The 15,523-nt window shown below is 30.5% G+C and overlaps 1 protein-coding gene across 2 annotated transcripts in view; it reads right to left on the bottom strand.

Moving 5' to 3' along the window:
• Window positions 1-1,125: 1,125 nt before the first annotated feature.
• Window positions 1,126-15,523, bottom strand: part of LOC145676131 (uncharacterized) — a 997,262-nt gene continuing 982,864 nt past the window's right edge. Inside the window, exons 22-23 of one of the 2 annotated variants that reach the window (XM_081747034.1) lie at window positions 12,652-12,759; window positions 1,126-10,023 (exon numbers count right to left, since the gene is read on the bottom strand). In XM_081747034.1, the coding sequence (XP_081603160.1) occupies window positions 9,722-10,023; window positions 12,652-12,759 (410 nt within the window). In that variant the 3' untranslated portion in view covers window positions 1,126-9,721. The remainder of the gene's footprint in view (window positions 10,024-12,651; window positions 12,760-15,523) is intronic. The other variant, XM_081747035.1, reaches the window with a different exon arrangement.

Below are 15,523 nucleotides of genomic sequence, written 5' to 3'. Positions count from 1 at the left end.
AGACCTTGACTTGCTTGGTACACCTGTGAAATATTTTCCTGTGAAGAGCTTTGTTTTCCAAGTTATAGGCCATCAAAACTGTGTGGATATATGAAACTAGTACAGTAGAGTGGAGTACAGTATATAGATACGGAGCTTTAGAATTATAGAATTTAGCTGCTCCTTTTTGGTATAGTTCTAAAGAGAAAATCTGGAAATTAGGAAGCTACAGTGAAGGAATAAATTGAACATTATGATTGCAACACGATTATGAGAGGATTCGGGAATTAGGAATCTGAAATGAAGGGATGAATTGAGCACGAATAGAACACCATTATACGAAAATCTCAAAAATTAGGAAGCTAGAATAAAGGGATAGATTGAGCACTAAAATCAGAACTTCATTTAAAAAAAAAATCTAAAAATTAGGAAGCTAAAATGAAGGAATAGATTAAACATAATGAGATCGGGACACTATTACGGGAAAGTCCGGAAATTAGAAAGCTGGAGTGAAGGAATAGATTGGGCATTACAATGGTAACACCATTATGAGAAAATCTGAAAATTAAAAAGCTGGAGTGAAGGAGCATGGATTAAACACTATGATTAGAACACCATTATGAGAAAAATCCGGAAATTAAGAACCCAGATTGAATGGATAGATTAGGAGTTATGATTGGAACACCATTATGCGAGCGTATCATTATGAGAAAATCCAGATATTAAGAAACTGGAATGAAAGGAGAGATTGGGCATTATGACTAGAACACCATTATGAGAGAACCGGAAACTAGGAAGCCGGAATGAAGGAATGGATTAATATTACGACTGGAACACTGTTATGAATATTCGGAAATTAGAAAGTTGTACTGAAGCAATAACTTGAATAATATGATTGGTAACTGGTTAATTGTATCTAGCTTCAATACACAGATATAAGAATAATTCACAACTAGTATTATAAGTTCATCTAGTATTATAACTTATTCCGATTTCTTGTGGCATCAAGAAGCAGGTTCTACACAAAGGTTATAGAAGATATAGAGTTCCACTTACCTGCTTTTTAACTTCATCCTGTGCCCTTAAAATTACTGGAACATTCGCTACGCAGTTTTTCCCCTTTCTCTATTCGAATATCTATAATTATTCGAACAACTGCTCGTTAATTGAATAATTGTTGAACAATTATTCGCTATGGAAATAATGGTTTATTCGGATAAGTTGTTCGAACATGATTCGTTTATTCGATCTTATTTTTACAATCATTCGAGTGTCAAGAGCACTGCTTCATACATGATCTTGATTTAAACTTCAAGCACCATAGTCCAAATTTACAACACTAATTTATACAATTTTAATTAAACAACGTTATTTTCAAAGATTCTTTTTGTAATCTAACAACATACATATTTTCTGTCATAAACCACATTTCCTTTTTGTGTGTCAAAGTATAAAATGAAAGTACTTATTTTGTCTTACTAAGTACTTTTACTTTGAAATTAAAATAGTGTAATGATTATGTTTAGAATTCTTTATGTAAGACATAACCCAAACAACACACATCAATCGTCGAAAAAATATCTATACAGATAGTAGAATATTAAAAAAAAAAAAAAAATATTTCCCAATATTTGACTAGCATAGTCGCTGAATGCATTTATTTCAAGAACTAACAGGTAATTCAGTACTTTTCCTTGGTGTACATAATTTGGTTGACATTTATGTTTTACTTATGCTATACATATTATTTCATCTACCATTCTGTGTTTATACATGTTCATATATTTAGATTACTGTTTGAGTTAATTTGTTTTATGTAAAAAAATGTTGTATAAAGCACAAAATTAAATCTTATAGATCTGGAATTATCTTATAATAATTTTAAAGTTATATCGAATGTTCTAAAAATCGTGCCCACGGATCACAGAGCACTATTCTACAAGCCAAAATAAAGCAAAAATATTATATGATGGTATGCCCTCCGGGCCTCCTTCAGCCGCTATGGAGAATCAAAATTTCACAATGTGGCAACGTCAAAGATTAACTTGGAGCCATTGGCATTACTCCATGAATACAACGAACAGTTGAATCGATTGTGACGCTAGTGTCAATCAATATCGACTTTAGCTGCCATCTGGAAAGAATCGATATAACTATTTCATAGATTGGTAGATTTAATCTATGGTTCTTTATTTGCGATGTTGCCACATAGTGCAATTTGTGTCTCCAGAGGAGGACTCGAAAGGTATACAAATATATATATATATATATTGCTTTATTTTGACTTGTAGAATAATGCTCTGTGATTCGTGAGTGCCATTTTTAGAACGCCCGGTATACTCTTCTTATCATAAGATTTTCGTGTAATATTTAGATGGCACAATATTTCTTCTCGAAAAAGAAAAAAGAAATAGAAGATGGTACAATATGAAATTATAAGCCGTATGTTAATAAAATGATACATGTAACTTTGGTGTGTGATGCATTTTAATGCATGTGTAAATTATGACATACACATATCATCTTCCTTTGCTTAGATAAAGTATTTTGTTAATGATGATATACATATTTTATTATTTCTTTGGATGTATTTTTGCACAACAAAATATTTTTTTAACATTCTTATTATTTACAAATACAAATTTATTACCAATTTTAATTTCATATTATTATTTTATCTTCACAATGTTTTAACAACAGTAATATTCTACTAAGCTGTAATGCGAGGAAATATTTTTTTTACACTTTTTTTTAAAACTTTTTGTTTTGAGAAAAAAAATCACAGACACCAATGAGGTTTTCAAATAATCACAAGTTTGAAAACAAAATATTTTACGCTGACTGACTGACACAATCATTGGTATTATACAAATAAGTAAATTACATCTTTATCTTAAGACTAACACATCATGAGTCATAGGCCGTCAGTTTTATACATATATGTATATATATAATATGTACTTTCAGTTCTTCTTACACAATAGAAAAAGATCTTGGTAAAAGAGAAAGAGGGAGAGAGAGACAGAGAGAGAGAAATAAGACAAGTGCTTGGTAAGAAAACCTCAGTCTTTGCACGAACACATGAATAATACAAAAAATGTGCAGGCTTTTTTTTTCAAACTTTATTCTTTTTTGTTTTTTTGTATGGTTAAAAGTGAACTAACAAGTCAACATATCATAAGCGTCTCTTGTTTTCCCAAGACTTTGCCAGAGTGTAGCACATATTTTTGGGTTTATGAACAAATAAGATATGTATTTTGTATATATATATATATATATATTTAGTGTGTTTAATGTATATAGGTGTGTATATGTATATGTGTCTTTTTAACAGATGACAACACCAACAACAATATTTGTGTGTTGTTTCTCCCCCCAAAATTTTCCTGTCTTTCCACTTATTTATTGGTAACCATTGGAGGGAGGGTAGAAAGTATTTACAAAAGTTAACAAAGATTTTATTTAAAAAAAAAAAGAAACAACAGAAAAGCTAAAATATAAAAAATTGCTTAAGTTTATTTATTTACTTTTTTTTTTTTTTTTTTTTTTACAGCAGTGGTGGTTAACTCCATTTATTTAATAATATACACATATACTCCAATCACACTTTTTGCAATTTCTAGAATTATTTACCATATTTAATAGAAACATAACTAAATATAATCCACTTACGCGTTTTGCAATTTTTAGAATAGTTCATCATAACAAATAAATAAATAATTAAACATATCGCTCCTAACATTTACGCCCTTTGCAAATTTTAAGAGACTTTTCGTAAGTGAAGCTTATCGTAAGAATTGTTTTGAGTTCCTAATTGTTTTGTTAATGAGTTCCTAGTTGATACAATGAGGTTTATTTTAAAATATATTGTATAGAATATTCAATATTCCTTGTAATATAAGAGAAAGAGAACTTAAGTATGATACAATCTAGAAATGAAAGAAATCCTCATGAAGGCATATGAGAAACAAAATTAAAAAAAAAAAAAAAATCAATACGACCTGCTTAAAGGTTATCCACATAAATGACAGCAACAAAAGTACTTATATATAAAATAAGATCTGATAAAAGCTAACATTAATACTAATCTGTGTTACAGTTTGAATAGTTTATCATTTATCTTCGTCAGACAAACTATAACGATAATATTTATAAATATGATATATGTTGATACGGCAAACACTCCGTATCATATGATATCATTTTTCTTCATGGCCATACGTGAACATTTAGCTTGTTAAGTTTTGTAGCCAGACATGTATAAAGATGTTTTATAGACAGTTGTGATATAATACATAAAAAGCATTAATACTGGATGTATTCTCAATTATAAAGAAGGAATTTTGTGAAAAATAAAAACGTAAATGCAGAAAATCTTCTGAAAATACATCAGTTTAGATATATTTATCTTGAGTATTGTTATTGAATATTTAGTGAGTTAACTACGTTTTAATTAGTTACAGAAATTCTGAAATAAAAAACTTAGGGCTCATAAATACATGTTAAAAACTATAAAAGTACAAGTTAAGGCTACATTTTATATATTTATAAGATACAGCTATGCATAAAAATATAAACTGCAACTTTAGATTGCTACTTTCAGAATGTGTCTCATGAACATAGGCTATCAAAACTGTAACACGGGTTAGTTAATAATAAGTATTTCCTTTGATCAGATTTCATTAACTACATTTAGGTTATATATAGTTCCAAAGCTTAATGAACGGTATTCACATAACAAAATAAATTGTAGGTCTTTTCGATTGCTAAACGATCGCTCACAAATAGAAGGAAAGAAGAAAAGATGAAAGTAGGACCTTTTCTGAAGACGATCGAAAGGCTGATTTTGTCAAGGAACATTCAAAGTAAAATTAGCATATATTATATATTTCACAAAATAACTTGAAAACTCAAATTACAAATATTGAAGTTTGGTGAATATAAGTCCTAGATCATAGAAAGCACTATGAAAAAAAGGATAGTAAAAGTTTGGGACAATTTCGGATGAATCAAGACATCATAACGTGATCATGACGCATGTATGAACTGAAAGGAACACGTCTTACACTTTTACCACATCATTTGTTAGTAATTTCAATTTTCTAGGTGATATATTCACCACATTTTAATTAGCTTTTCTTTTTTTTGAAGGTATTTTGAAATTAAGAAAAAAAGGAGAAATCTTGGGATCACTTATATGTGTAGTTTCTAAAAACTACATTTAAGTATCTTAAACCTCAACATATATAAATATACTTAACAAATATTTTTCAGTACATTTAGTGTTATCTGTACATAAAATAGTTGTTAGCTGAGTATATATATTTTAAGAGACCCCATCTCGGTGAAATTAAAATACCGCTAATTTTACAGTAATTATGTGATATCTTCAAATAGATAAAAGATAATCGAAAAGTGGAACAAGAGCTCGCTAGACAATGCTATTTTACATGAGATATCGTTATCACGACTCACTTATCTGTTTTCGATTTCCAGCCGTTTAGATTTTCGACATTTATTTTCGCGTTTCTGAATGGCTGCAAACGGAGGAAAGCTACTAGGTAACTCGTGATAACCGTAACTCATGCAAAATAATATTGTCTAGGGCGCTCTTTTTCCACATTTCGATTATCTTTTATCTATTTGAAGATATCACATAATTACTGTAAAATTAACAGTATTTTGATTTCGCAGTGATTAGGGCTCTTAAGTTTACAAACAATCTAAATATTGATCATGTTAAAAAAATATAAATTCCAACTAAAAAATTCGTATCAGCAAGCTATTCCAGACAGAATTATTTTATTTACTTATTCGAGTAAACCCACCACTACTGTACACGAACAAAAGTTTCTCGTAATAATAATAATAATAATAATAATAATAATAATAATAATAATAATAATAATAATAATAATAATAATAATAATAATAATAATAATAATAATAATAGTAAGATAAAATGTAAGAACAAGCTTTAATTGTAGCACCAATCTTGAATGAAGATACAGGAATTATTAAGAAGTTTATATCTTTAATTTAGGAAATGAGGTGATAGATTACTTTTCGTTTATTTATTACTATTTTTTTGTTATTTAATTTGCACTAGAAGAGCAACACAAAGCCTTGTTTTTGTAGGCTTTTTTTACTGAGGTTTGAAAAATACATTTTGCACTGAGCTTTCATAGATATGTACAAACGTTGAAAGTTACGATACGTGTTCTCATCTGAATTGAAACATTTACAATTCTCATGAGATAAGATATGATCTTTAAACATTCTACGGGACTAATTCATCATATTAAGATTTAGTAGATAACACAGATATATATTTATTTTTATTTAAGTAAATTTCTAACATTATCACAAACATCTTTGATGTAACAGATTTTTTTTACTAATTAAGTTTCTACAATATATAAATGGATTGTCTTAGAGAATTGCATGAATTGTGTGAAAACTCAGAGAATAATAATTGATTACGTTTTTCCCCCTTTTCATAAAAAAGATATCAACATCAAGCAACAGTCATGGTACATTTAACAATAAGTGCACCGAGCTTTGTAAACCCGATGTACACACTTACTATGATAAAGATTTCCATGTTTTTAAGTACCCTCCCTGAGAAATCTAAAGACTTATCTAAAAGTATGTTCTCTTGAAAGGAAGTAAGTAATTAAGTACATATCAATATTAGATTAAGATTTTTTTAATATTCAAAATAAGCTGAAATTTTCATTTTGTTACAAATACTTGGAAAAAAAAGAATTTGCAAATAAAATATTTTGATAATTTATTTATATATATATTTATTATCATACACAAATAATAGTATTAAAAGTATATTTATTATTATTAGACAAATCGTATAAGTTAATATGAATTGCATTTCCGATTAATTAAGAAAAATTACATTTCATTATAATAATAGGACGATTGTCTTCCAGTGGTGACTTTAGCGGGTAGGCCCGGTAGGTACGGGCCTGCCCCAAAACGTTTTGAAAAATATATAAACGCTAAAAGATACAATAAAGAGTAAATATATATTTTCCATTATTTATATTAATGATAGATAATTATTTAACAAATAATATCAATTACTATTGTAAAAATAATTTCCTACTGTACGTACCTTATTCAAAATTAAAATTCTAAAGCCGCCTTCTTGTTTCCACAACTACTTTGTGATGTTCTAATCTGATTTTTATTCTATAAAGGACCTACAATGATGCTACGAAATTCCTTTGAATGCAAATTGCGTAATTCGCTTTCTTCTGTATCATTTAGTAAAATACAGAAATGTTTAATAAAAACAGTTTTTAAGTGATTTGACAAAATATATCAAGTCGACATATCATAGCACCACTTATTTAAAATTTGTTTACAAGTTTAATGTAATTACACAAATTAGTAACATATCTGTGATATGATTCTATATTTTGATCCTTTAAATTTAAACCCGATAATTAGAGATTAATTATTCTGTATTTCAACATGGCGTCCACCTGTAGGTTTGCAGTTACTTTTCTTCCTGCCTTTTTTCCTATCTGTTTTATGAAAGATTTAGCAAAATAGCTCATAGTGCACTATTTTTAGTGTATATTTGCAATATATTCTGTTAGCTAATTCATTGGCTGTTTTATCTAACATTGCAACCTCAAATACTGTGCTTCCAAAAGGAAACAGAATATGTGAAACTATTTCCACAGGAATGATTTTGATGGATTGTGCATATTATTTAATTTTGTTAGTCCCCTGACATGTGGATATATTTTTATGCAAGCAGGCTTTTCATATTTTCTTTTGCTCCTAAAAGCTTCGAAGTCGCAACATGTGATAACTAGGTCTAAGATATAATAAAATTCTAACGTATATTTATAATCGTAAGCATAAAATATAGATGTCTATAGTATGTCATCTTGGTTCCCCTTTCATGCAAGTTGCACTGAATCAAGATTTATAGATATAATAATTATAAAATACAAATCTTGCTTCGTTCCAACACCATAACAATTCCAATTTCAGATTGTTCTTTCTTTCCTGATGTCGAAACGATGCAAGTTACGAATTCTTTTTTTTTTTTTTTTTTTTAATCATATCTATTAGCTTGGACTCAGTAAAATTTGTGCATGCACTGATTGTATATTGCAGGCGTATCATTATGCATTTACTGCGAATTTAAAATCGTATCTTTAAAAAAAATATGTAGGTATTAAAATATTTCATCACTTCACACACTGATTTTTCGATATCATGGACATACTTCTTTATTTTATTGTTCAATAGAAGTTTAAATTTACAAATTATTGTTTCATCACATAGGATCAAATAACAATTTTAAAAATAAAAGAAATATAAAAATGATTTTGTAAATTGTAGATACATTATATTGCCTATTCACTCATAATAGTTTGTTATGTATATCCGTATTATTTCTCAAATTTTTTATGTTAGCAATTAGGCAAAGGAACTATAAACTTTATATAGTTTTTTGTTTCAATTTCTTTCTAATATTGATATGTAATTAGCTTCAAGAAATGTGGAAAACAAAATAGTATCCTTGTGGTATACGTATAAGATATCTACAAAGTTCATTTTGCAAAATAAAAATTGTTAATCATTTCTACCAAGAAGGTACTATTATACTTATGATTGCGGTGCTGACCATTCGAAGTTGAATGTGTTGAATAGAAGATAGTATTACTTCTATCACCATACCCACTAACACCACTGAGACACCCAAATACTCTCAAGATAAGCACATGCTCACTCTGCACTAGATTTTTTTAAATTTTAATATTCTATGAATCTAGACACAACATGGCGTCAGAAGAAATATTACACAGAGTAGGCCTGGAATACCTGTATTCCTTTCTTTCTGTATACCGTATTCATTGTCAACAGGGTAAAGAACGTTGGGGATTGTCGAAGTTTTACAGCACATTAGTAAACACTCATACATATTGACGGACAGAAATGAAACTCCAGGTTCCAAAGCACGTTTCACGAGGAAAAAAAATACATTTTTAATATTTAACCCCCCACTATTCTCTTTTGATTTGGTTCTAATGATTGAGTTCGTTTAAGAAGACATGTATTTTTATATATACATATATTTATTTATTTTAAAAGCCCACACGTTTTGATTCTTTTGATTGGAGTCGCAGCTATACAGTTACGATAACGTTATTCACGTAATGATAAAGTGTTCAGTTTATTTTGATTACTATACCGCTTCCTAAGCAAAATAACACTCTTTTTCTCAACAAACAACAAACTTTATCAGCTTTAACTACCGCTTTCATACATATATATATATCTTACCACAAATTCAAAATTTTATTTATATTTTATACAATCATTTTATCATCACTTACACCTACCATATTCCATTATACACTTAAGAGCTGCCTGCGCCAATTTTTCAGCACCAATTACAAAATAAAAAAAATATATATTTAGAAATCAAACATATACATATTTTTTTCTCCTTGCAACTTCGAACATTAGCAAAATAATAATGCAGTTGATTCAAAAAGGCCTCAGCAGAAAACACTATGCGAGTTCATCACTTTTCTTTGTTAAAGCTATGCTGAAATAAGCACACAAACGAACACTTCTCTCTTCATGTTCATGAACACTAACCTGAGTGTCTGCTAACAAAATGGTGAATGAAAAGGTACGGGAAATTCGATGGATAAAGGCATGTAACAGGAAAGAGAATGTTTGCCTTATACACGAGTCAGGTAGAGTCGTTGGAGTCTGAACCAATAGCATGCAGGGGAAACAGCGGGTACCAGCCCACTGTCAGTTGAGTCAGATGCAAACGATCCAGTGCAACTTCAGCGCCTCCTAGGCCCTGGTTGTGTTCGAAACCTTTTTGTCTTTCCCATAGCATTACTAACAAAGAACGACCCAGGACATCGCAAGCTGAATACCGCAAGGTCTGTTTATATTGCGGTTCACCTGAATGCCTCACTACTCGGGTCTTCCGTTTCTGCATCCATTTGTCTCCATCTTTCAGGTACGTTTTCACGTAGGTATCTGCAAGAAACAGAATATATTAACATGTGATACATAAAAGTTCCTTCATTCATGTAGATCTTAAGTTGCGTGGTCATTTTTATCTTTCAGATATTTCGCCCATTATTATTTCTGTAATCTTCTTCGGAGGCTTAAATTTCTTGAGGTAAAATATTGCTCTTCTCTCCCCTCTACACGTAATTTTTTTATTCTCTTGTGTGTAAGTAATTTCTTCATTTTAGTCTTATAATTGTATCTAATGAGATTTAATTTAGTTCCAAGATTATTTGTAGTGCTGTATATATATCTTTTATACGTTGATTTCACAAATAAAATTTCATTCGATACAATTTTAGAACTAAAAAACGAGCATACGTACTGCTACTTACTTTCATACAAAAAGAATAAAAATAACATTACAGGAGATACATCAATATTTATCTTCAAGAAATTTGTGCCTCTGAAGAAGCTTACAGAAGAAAAATTAAGTAAAATATCAGGAAGATAAAAAGATCCACGCAACTTCAAGAATAAGTATAAGATAGCAGCTGTTGCATTACATGATGTGTCGGTGTGCCCGAAATGCTGAAACTTAGAAACAACAAAGTGTACTGGGAATGCACTTTCCGTTCGATAGTATCCAACCTTTACAAATTCCAGGAGCTTAGGCGAACTGAAAGTACGAATCAGTGACTAAGTTGGAAGCAGTTCATCTGACTTATTACGTTAATCTGAGCTACTTCTATGACATATTGACCTCTCAGTTCAAATTTAACCTCCTCTTGAGTGGTGTTCAGGAGATCCGAACACACAATTACTCTACGGCTAACTTACAGTAGACAGTGATGCGAAGAGGTCAAATGTAGTCTAATTTAAGTAGCCTGTCAGCTTACTTTGCATTGATCGTTTCCACCTACAGTGTACCATTTCTTCGTTTTGTAATGTATTTATTTAACCTGTATATACTGTATATATGAATAGAACACTGGAATCAAGTTCCGAAAGATGACTACTGATAGTCCTATTGTAAAACTCTCGCCAAAAACCCGCGACTTCTGCAGCGATATGAGACAAAAAATATGGAGATGAAGAATGATCAAATGGATGATAAATGAAGCCGCCCTTTCAGTCCCACCTCCTTCCTGACGATGATGATCCATTGCATGAAGAGGGTCAAACACTGTCGAAATTTACATTTTTCCTGTAAAATTATTTTTCTTTCTTGAGTCTATTATACCACAATTAAAATTACTTTGGTTGATTGTTTTGAGGCCCAAGCTCGTTACCAGCTTAAAAAATTAAAGGAAGTGAAAAATGAAGTCTTTAAGTTTAACGCTCTACGATTACTTCCTGCAGACTAAAAGGGACGGATGATTAATGAATATGAAAAACACGTGAAGTGAGAATGTGGAAGGAAATGAGAGAGTTCTGAGGAACTTATGGACACAATGTTGTCCACCACAAGTTTACAGACCTGAGATCGAATTAGAAACCCTTCGCATCAGAAGTGAGCGCTTTACCACTGAACCATCGTGCCCCTCCAAGCTTAAAATGCAGATGGCGGAGATGAATATTGTGGTGAAGATTTTAAACTAGAATTAATCCCAAAAAATAAGGATCCAAAAATTGAAGAGGTTTAAATTCTTTAAACATATTCATGGCTACAGACTGCTTAAGGTTTTAACGTCTCTTTCCATGATCACGGCTATATCAATGTCGAACTATAGCTTAAGATGGCACTCACACCATACAAACTGCCACCAGAAACCGGCAGTTTGTATGGAATTGGATCTCCTGCTCCCAACGTTAAATGATTTTGGGCATTTACCAAGCAAGTTGTGATTATCAACTATTATGCATATAGGTATGGCGAATAGTTCGTAGCGGATATGATTATTATTTTTTTTTTACAGTGGTGTTACAAATTAAAAATATTATTCGATTCATTTAACTACTTAAAAAAAAGAGAGAATTCGTTGTTAATGTCATACAGAAGAATAAAAATAATAACATATAGAGAAGAGGGGAATTCATGATTTGAGCTTAGGAAATACATTCTTCCGAAGAAGTTCATGGAAGCAAAAATAATCGAAATATAAGTAAGATTATAAAAAGAAAGGACCACACATTTTAAGTAAAAATATTTTATTAACTCACAACATTGTCCCAGAAACATGAACTCTGCAATATATTATAATATTAATCATTTAGCCACAAAAGATGTTAAACTGATTAAATTATGGTGAAACTTTTATAACATTAACCATTTATTCACGAAAAGAGATTAAACTGATTAAATTATGGTGAAACTTTTCATAACGTTAACCATTTATTCACGAAAAGAGATTAAACTGATTAAATTATGGTGAAACTTTTCATAACATTAACCATTTATTCATGAAAAGAGATTAAACTGATTAAATTATGATGAAATTTTTCACAACGTTAACCATTTATTCACGAAAAGAGATTAAACTGATTAAATTATGGTGAGACTTTTCATAACATTAACCATTTATTCACGAAAAGAGATTAAACTGATTAAATTATGGTGAAACTTTTCATAACGTTAACCATTTACTCACAAAAAGAGATAAAGCTGCCACTAAATCATGATACAACATACCATTCTTTTCTAGTTTAGCCTACCTGGGGGATTGTCCTTTGAATTTCGCATTATATTTTTGGCACAAACAATCTCCACTTCTAGCACACCTTTAGTCATTATTAACCCCAACTTTAATTGACCGCATAATCCTGGGAAAAAAGCACAGCATAACATAAATTCATAATACAGGCATATGAATTAGCATAGAGAAAAGAAAGTAGCAATTTTAAGGTGTACACCACGTGATGGAGTTTGGTTTGTCATTATGTACATAACATGAAAACAAACTTGATCTTTTGTAACGGGTCAACCATGGAAGTTCCCCCTGCTGCTGGAAATTCTCCGCCTTTCTCCCAGCCCATCACTCCCCACGCAAAAATATGATGTATGTGAGAGTAGACTGGAGATGTCAGTACAAACTTAAATTGCACGCTACCAATAGTCTCTTGCCAACAATGCATTTTCCCCTCACCCTCCAATTGCAACTCAAAAATTTTAGTGTTGCCATGGCAACAGATTTTTTAAAATTATATTTAAGATTTACTAATGGCGTGATATTTTTTCAATCAATTTTGAAACCAGAAGTGGTTGTATATTTTTCTACCACGTCCAGTTTTAATAGACGGATTAAAGTGAAGATGGAATATGTTCTGGGAACACTTAATTGATTAAAGACAACAGCTTTTTGCTATCTATTACCGTTTTTGCTTTATTGCTATCAACGTTAAAACCGGATGTGGTTGATTTCTACCACTTCTAGTTTGAATAGGGGGCTAAGAGAAAATATGATATCTACACCTATCTAACGCTAAACCGATATATTTTTTAAAACAATTGTAGCTGTTTATTATCACTTTTGGTCTATGTAGATCAATATTGAAACATGGAAGTTGTAGTGAATTACTATCATTTCTGATTTTAGTAAAGAGTTAAAGAGGGGAACGTCCAAACGAGAGGTTCCATTTCCAACCTTATCTTTCTACTGCAGTAAAACCGAAAGTATGGTATCGACAACTTCCGGTTTCAATTCTGATCCTCCTAGAGGGAGAAGGATAATAAGTAGTGAGAATTTTTTCGTATATTGGTACAGCCTCTCAAAAACAGGCTCCATCTTCGATGTAATCTCTATATTGCAATCGGAAGTGGTAGTCTGCCTCTTTCCGTTTCAATATTTAGTCCGTGTAGTTTGAGTTTCTGCCGTAGGTTTACAGAGTGAAATGAAATTAACTTCTTTCACTTCCATTACTTGCATTGGAACATACAACAAGTAAATAATTCTTCGCTGTGTTGTGTTGTCTGACAAAGAAATTTGCTTACACTTATGATCACTACAAATGCACTTGCAACACCAAGGAAGCGTTTCCTCTATAATCCAAGGAAGCGTTTTCTTAGTAACGCTATGAATAGCTTTTTTATTTTGGTTATTAAAAGGATAACATAATAAGAAAACTTTGGAAGAGTCCTGTGGATGCTTGTATCTTTCTCTTGTATCATCTTTCAACTAACACTTGTCACGTAATATTTCAGGGTTGAGTTCAATTGATTTTGAGTTTAACATTGCTTGCAGCAGCGAGGCTATACGAGACGAGACCTACTGATTAATGTGGAATCCGAATCACATGAGCTCTCACCGGGAATTGAACCCGGGTCTTCCACGCCAAAGGTGCGTACGCTAACCGCTTAGACACGGAAAACCTCTGTAATATTTTAGAGAAGATGCTTATAGTCTTTCCCTTATATAATTTTTAATTAGCATTTTGTCACCTAATATCTTAAAGAATATGTTTGTAGACTTTCTCTTGTATGATTTTTCAACTAGTATTTTGTCACGTAATATCTTAAAGAATATATTTGTAGTCTTTCCCTTGTATGATCTTTCAACTAACGTTTTGTTACATAATATCTTAAAGAATATATTTGTAGTCTTTCTCTTGTATCACCTTTTAAATAGTATTTTGTCACGTAAAATCTTAAGAATATATTTGTAGTCTTTCCTTTGTATCATCTTTCAACTAGTATTAAAGAATATATTTGAAGTCTTTCTCTTGCATCACCTTTTAACTAGCATTTAGTCACATTTTGTAGTCTTTCCTTTGTATCATCTTTCAACTAACATTAAAGAATATATTTGTAGCCTTTCTCTTGTATTACCTTTTAACTAGCATTTTGTCACGTAATATCTTAAAGAATATATTTGTAGTCTTTCCTTTGTATCATCTTTCAACTAGTATTAAATAATATATTTGTAGTCTTTTTCTTGTATTACCTTTTAACTAGCATTTTGTCACGTAATATCTTAAAGAACATATTTGTAGTCTTTCCTTTGTATCATCTTTCAACTAGTATTAAATAATATATTTGTAGTCTTTCTCTTGTATCATCTTTCAACTAGTATTTTGTCACATAATATCTTAAAGAATATATTTATAGTCTTTCCCTTGTATCATTTTCCAACCAGCATTTTGTCACATAATATCTTAAAGAACATATTTATAGTTTTCCCTTAATATCATCTTTCAACTAGTATTAAAGAATATATTTGTAATCTTTCCTTTGTATCATCTTCCAACCAGCATTTTGTCACATAATATCTTAAAGAACATATTTATAGTTTTCCCTTAATATCATCTTTCAACTAGTATTAAAGAATATATTTGTAGTCTTTCCTTTGTATCATCTTCCAACCAGCATTTTGTCACGTAATATCTTAAAGAATATATTTGTAGTCTTTCCTTAATATCATCTTTCAATCAGCATTTTGTCACATATCTTAAAGAATATATTTACAGTTTTCACTTTAATATCATCTTTCAACTGGTATTAAAGAATATATTTGTAGTCTTTCCTTTGAATCATCTTCCAACCAGTATTAAAGAATATATTTGTAGTCTTTCCTTTGTATCATCTTTCAAC

This window comes from Thermobia domestica, chromosome 18, assembly GCF_964235325.1.
Source record: "Thermobia domestica chromosome 18, izTheDome1.hap1.1, whole genome shotgun sequence".
Classification (NCBI taxonomy): Eukaryota; Metazoa; Arthropoda; class Insecta; order Zygentoma; family Lepismatidae; genus Thermobia; species Thermobia domestica.
The sequence above is the reverse complement of the archived record's forward strand: the minus strand, read 5'-3'. Positions and strand labels throughout refer to the sequence as shown.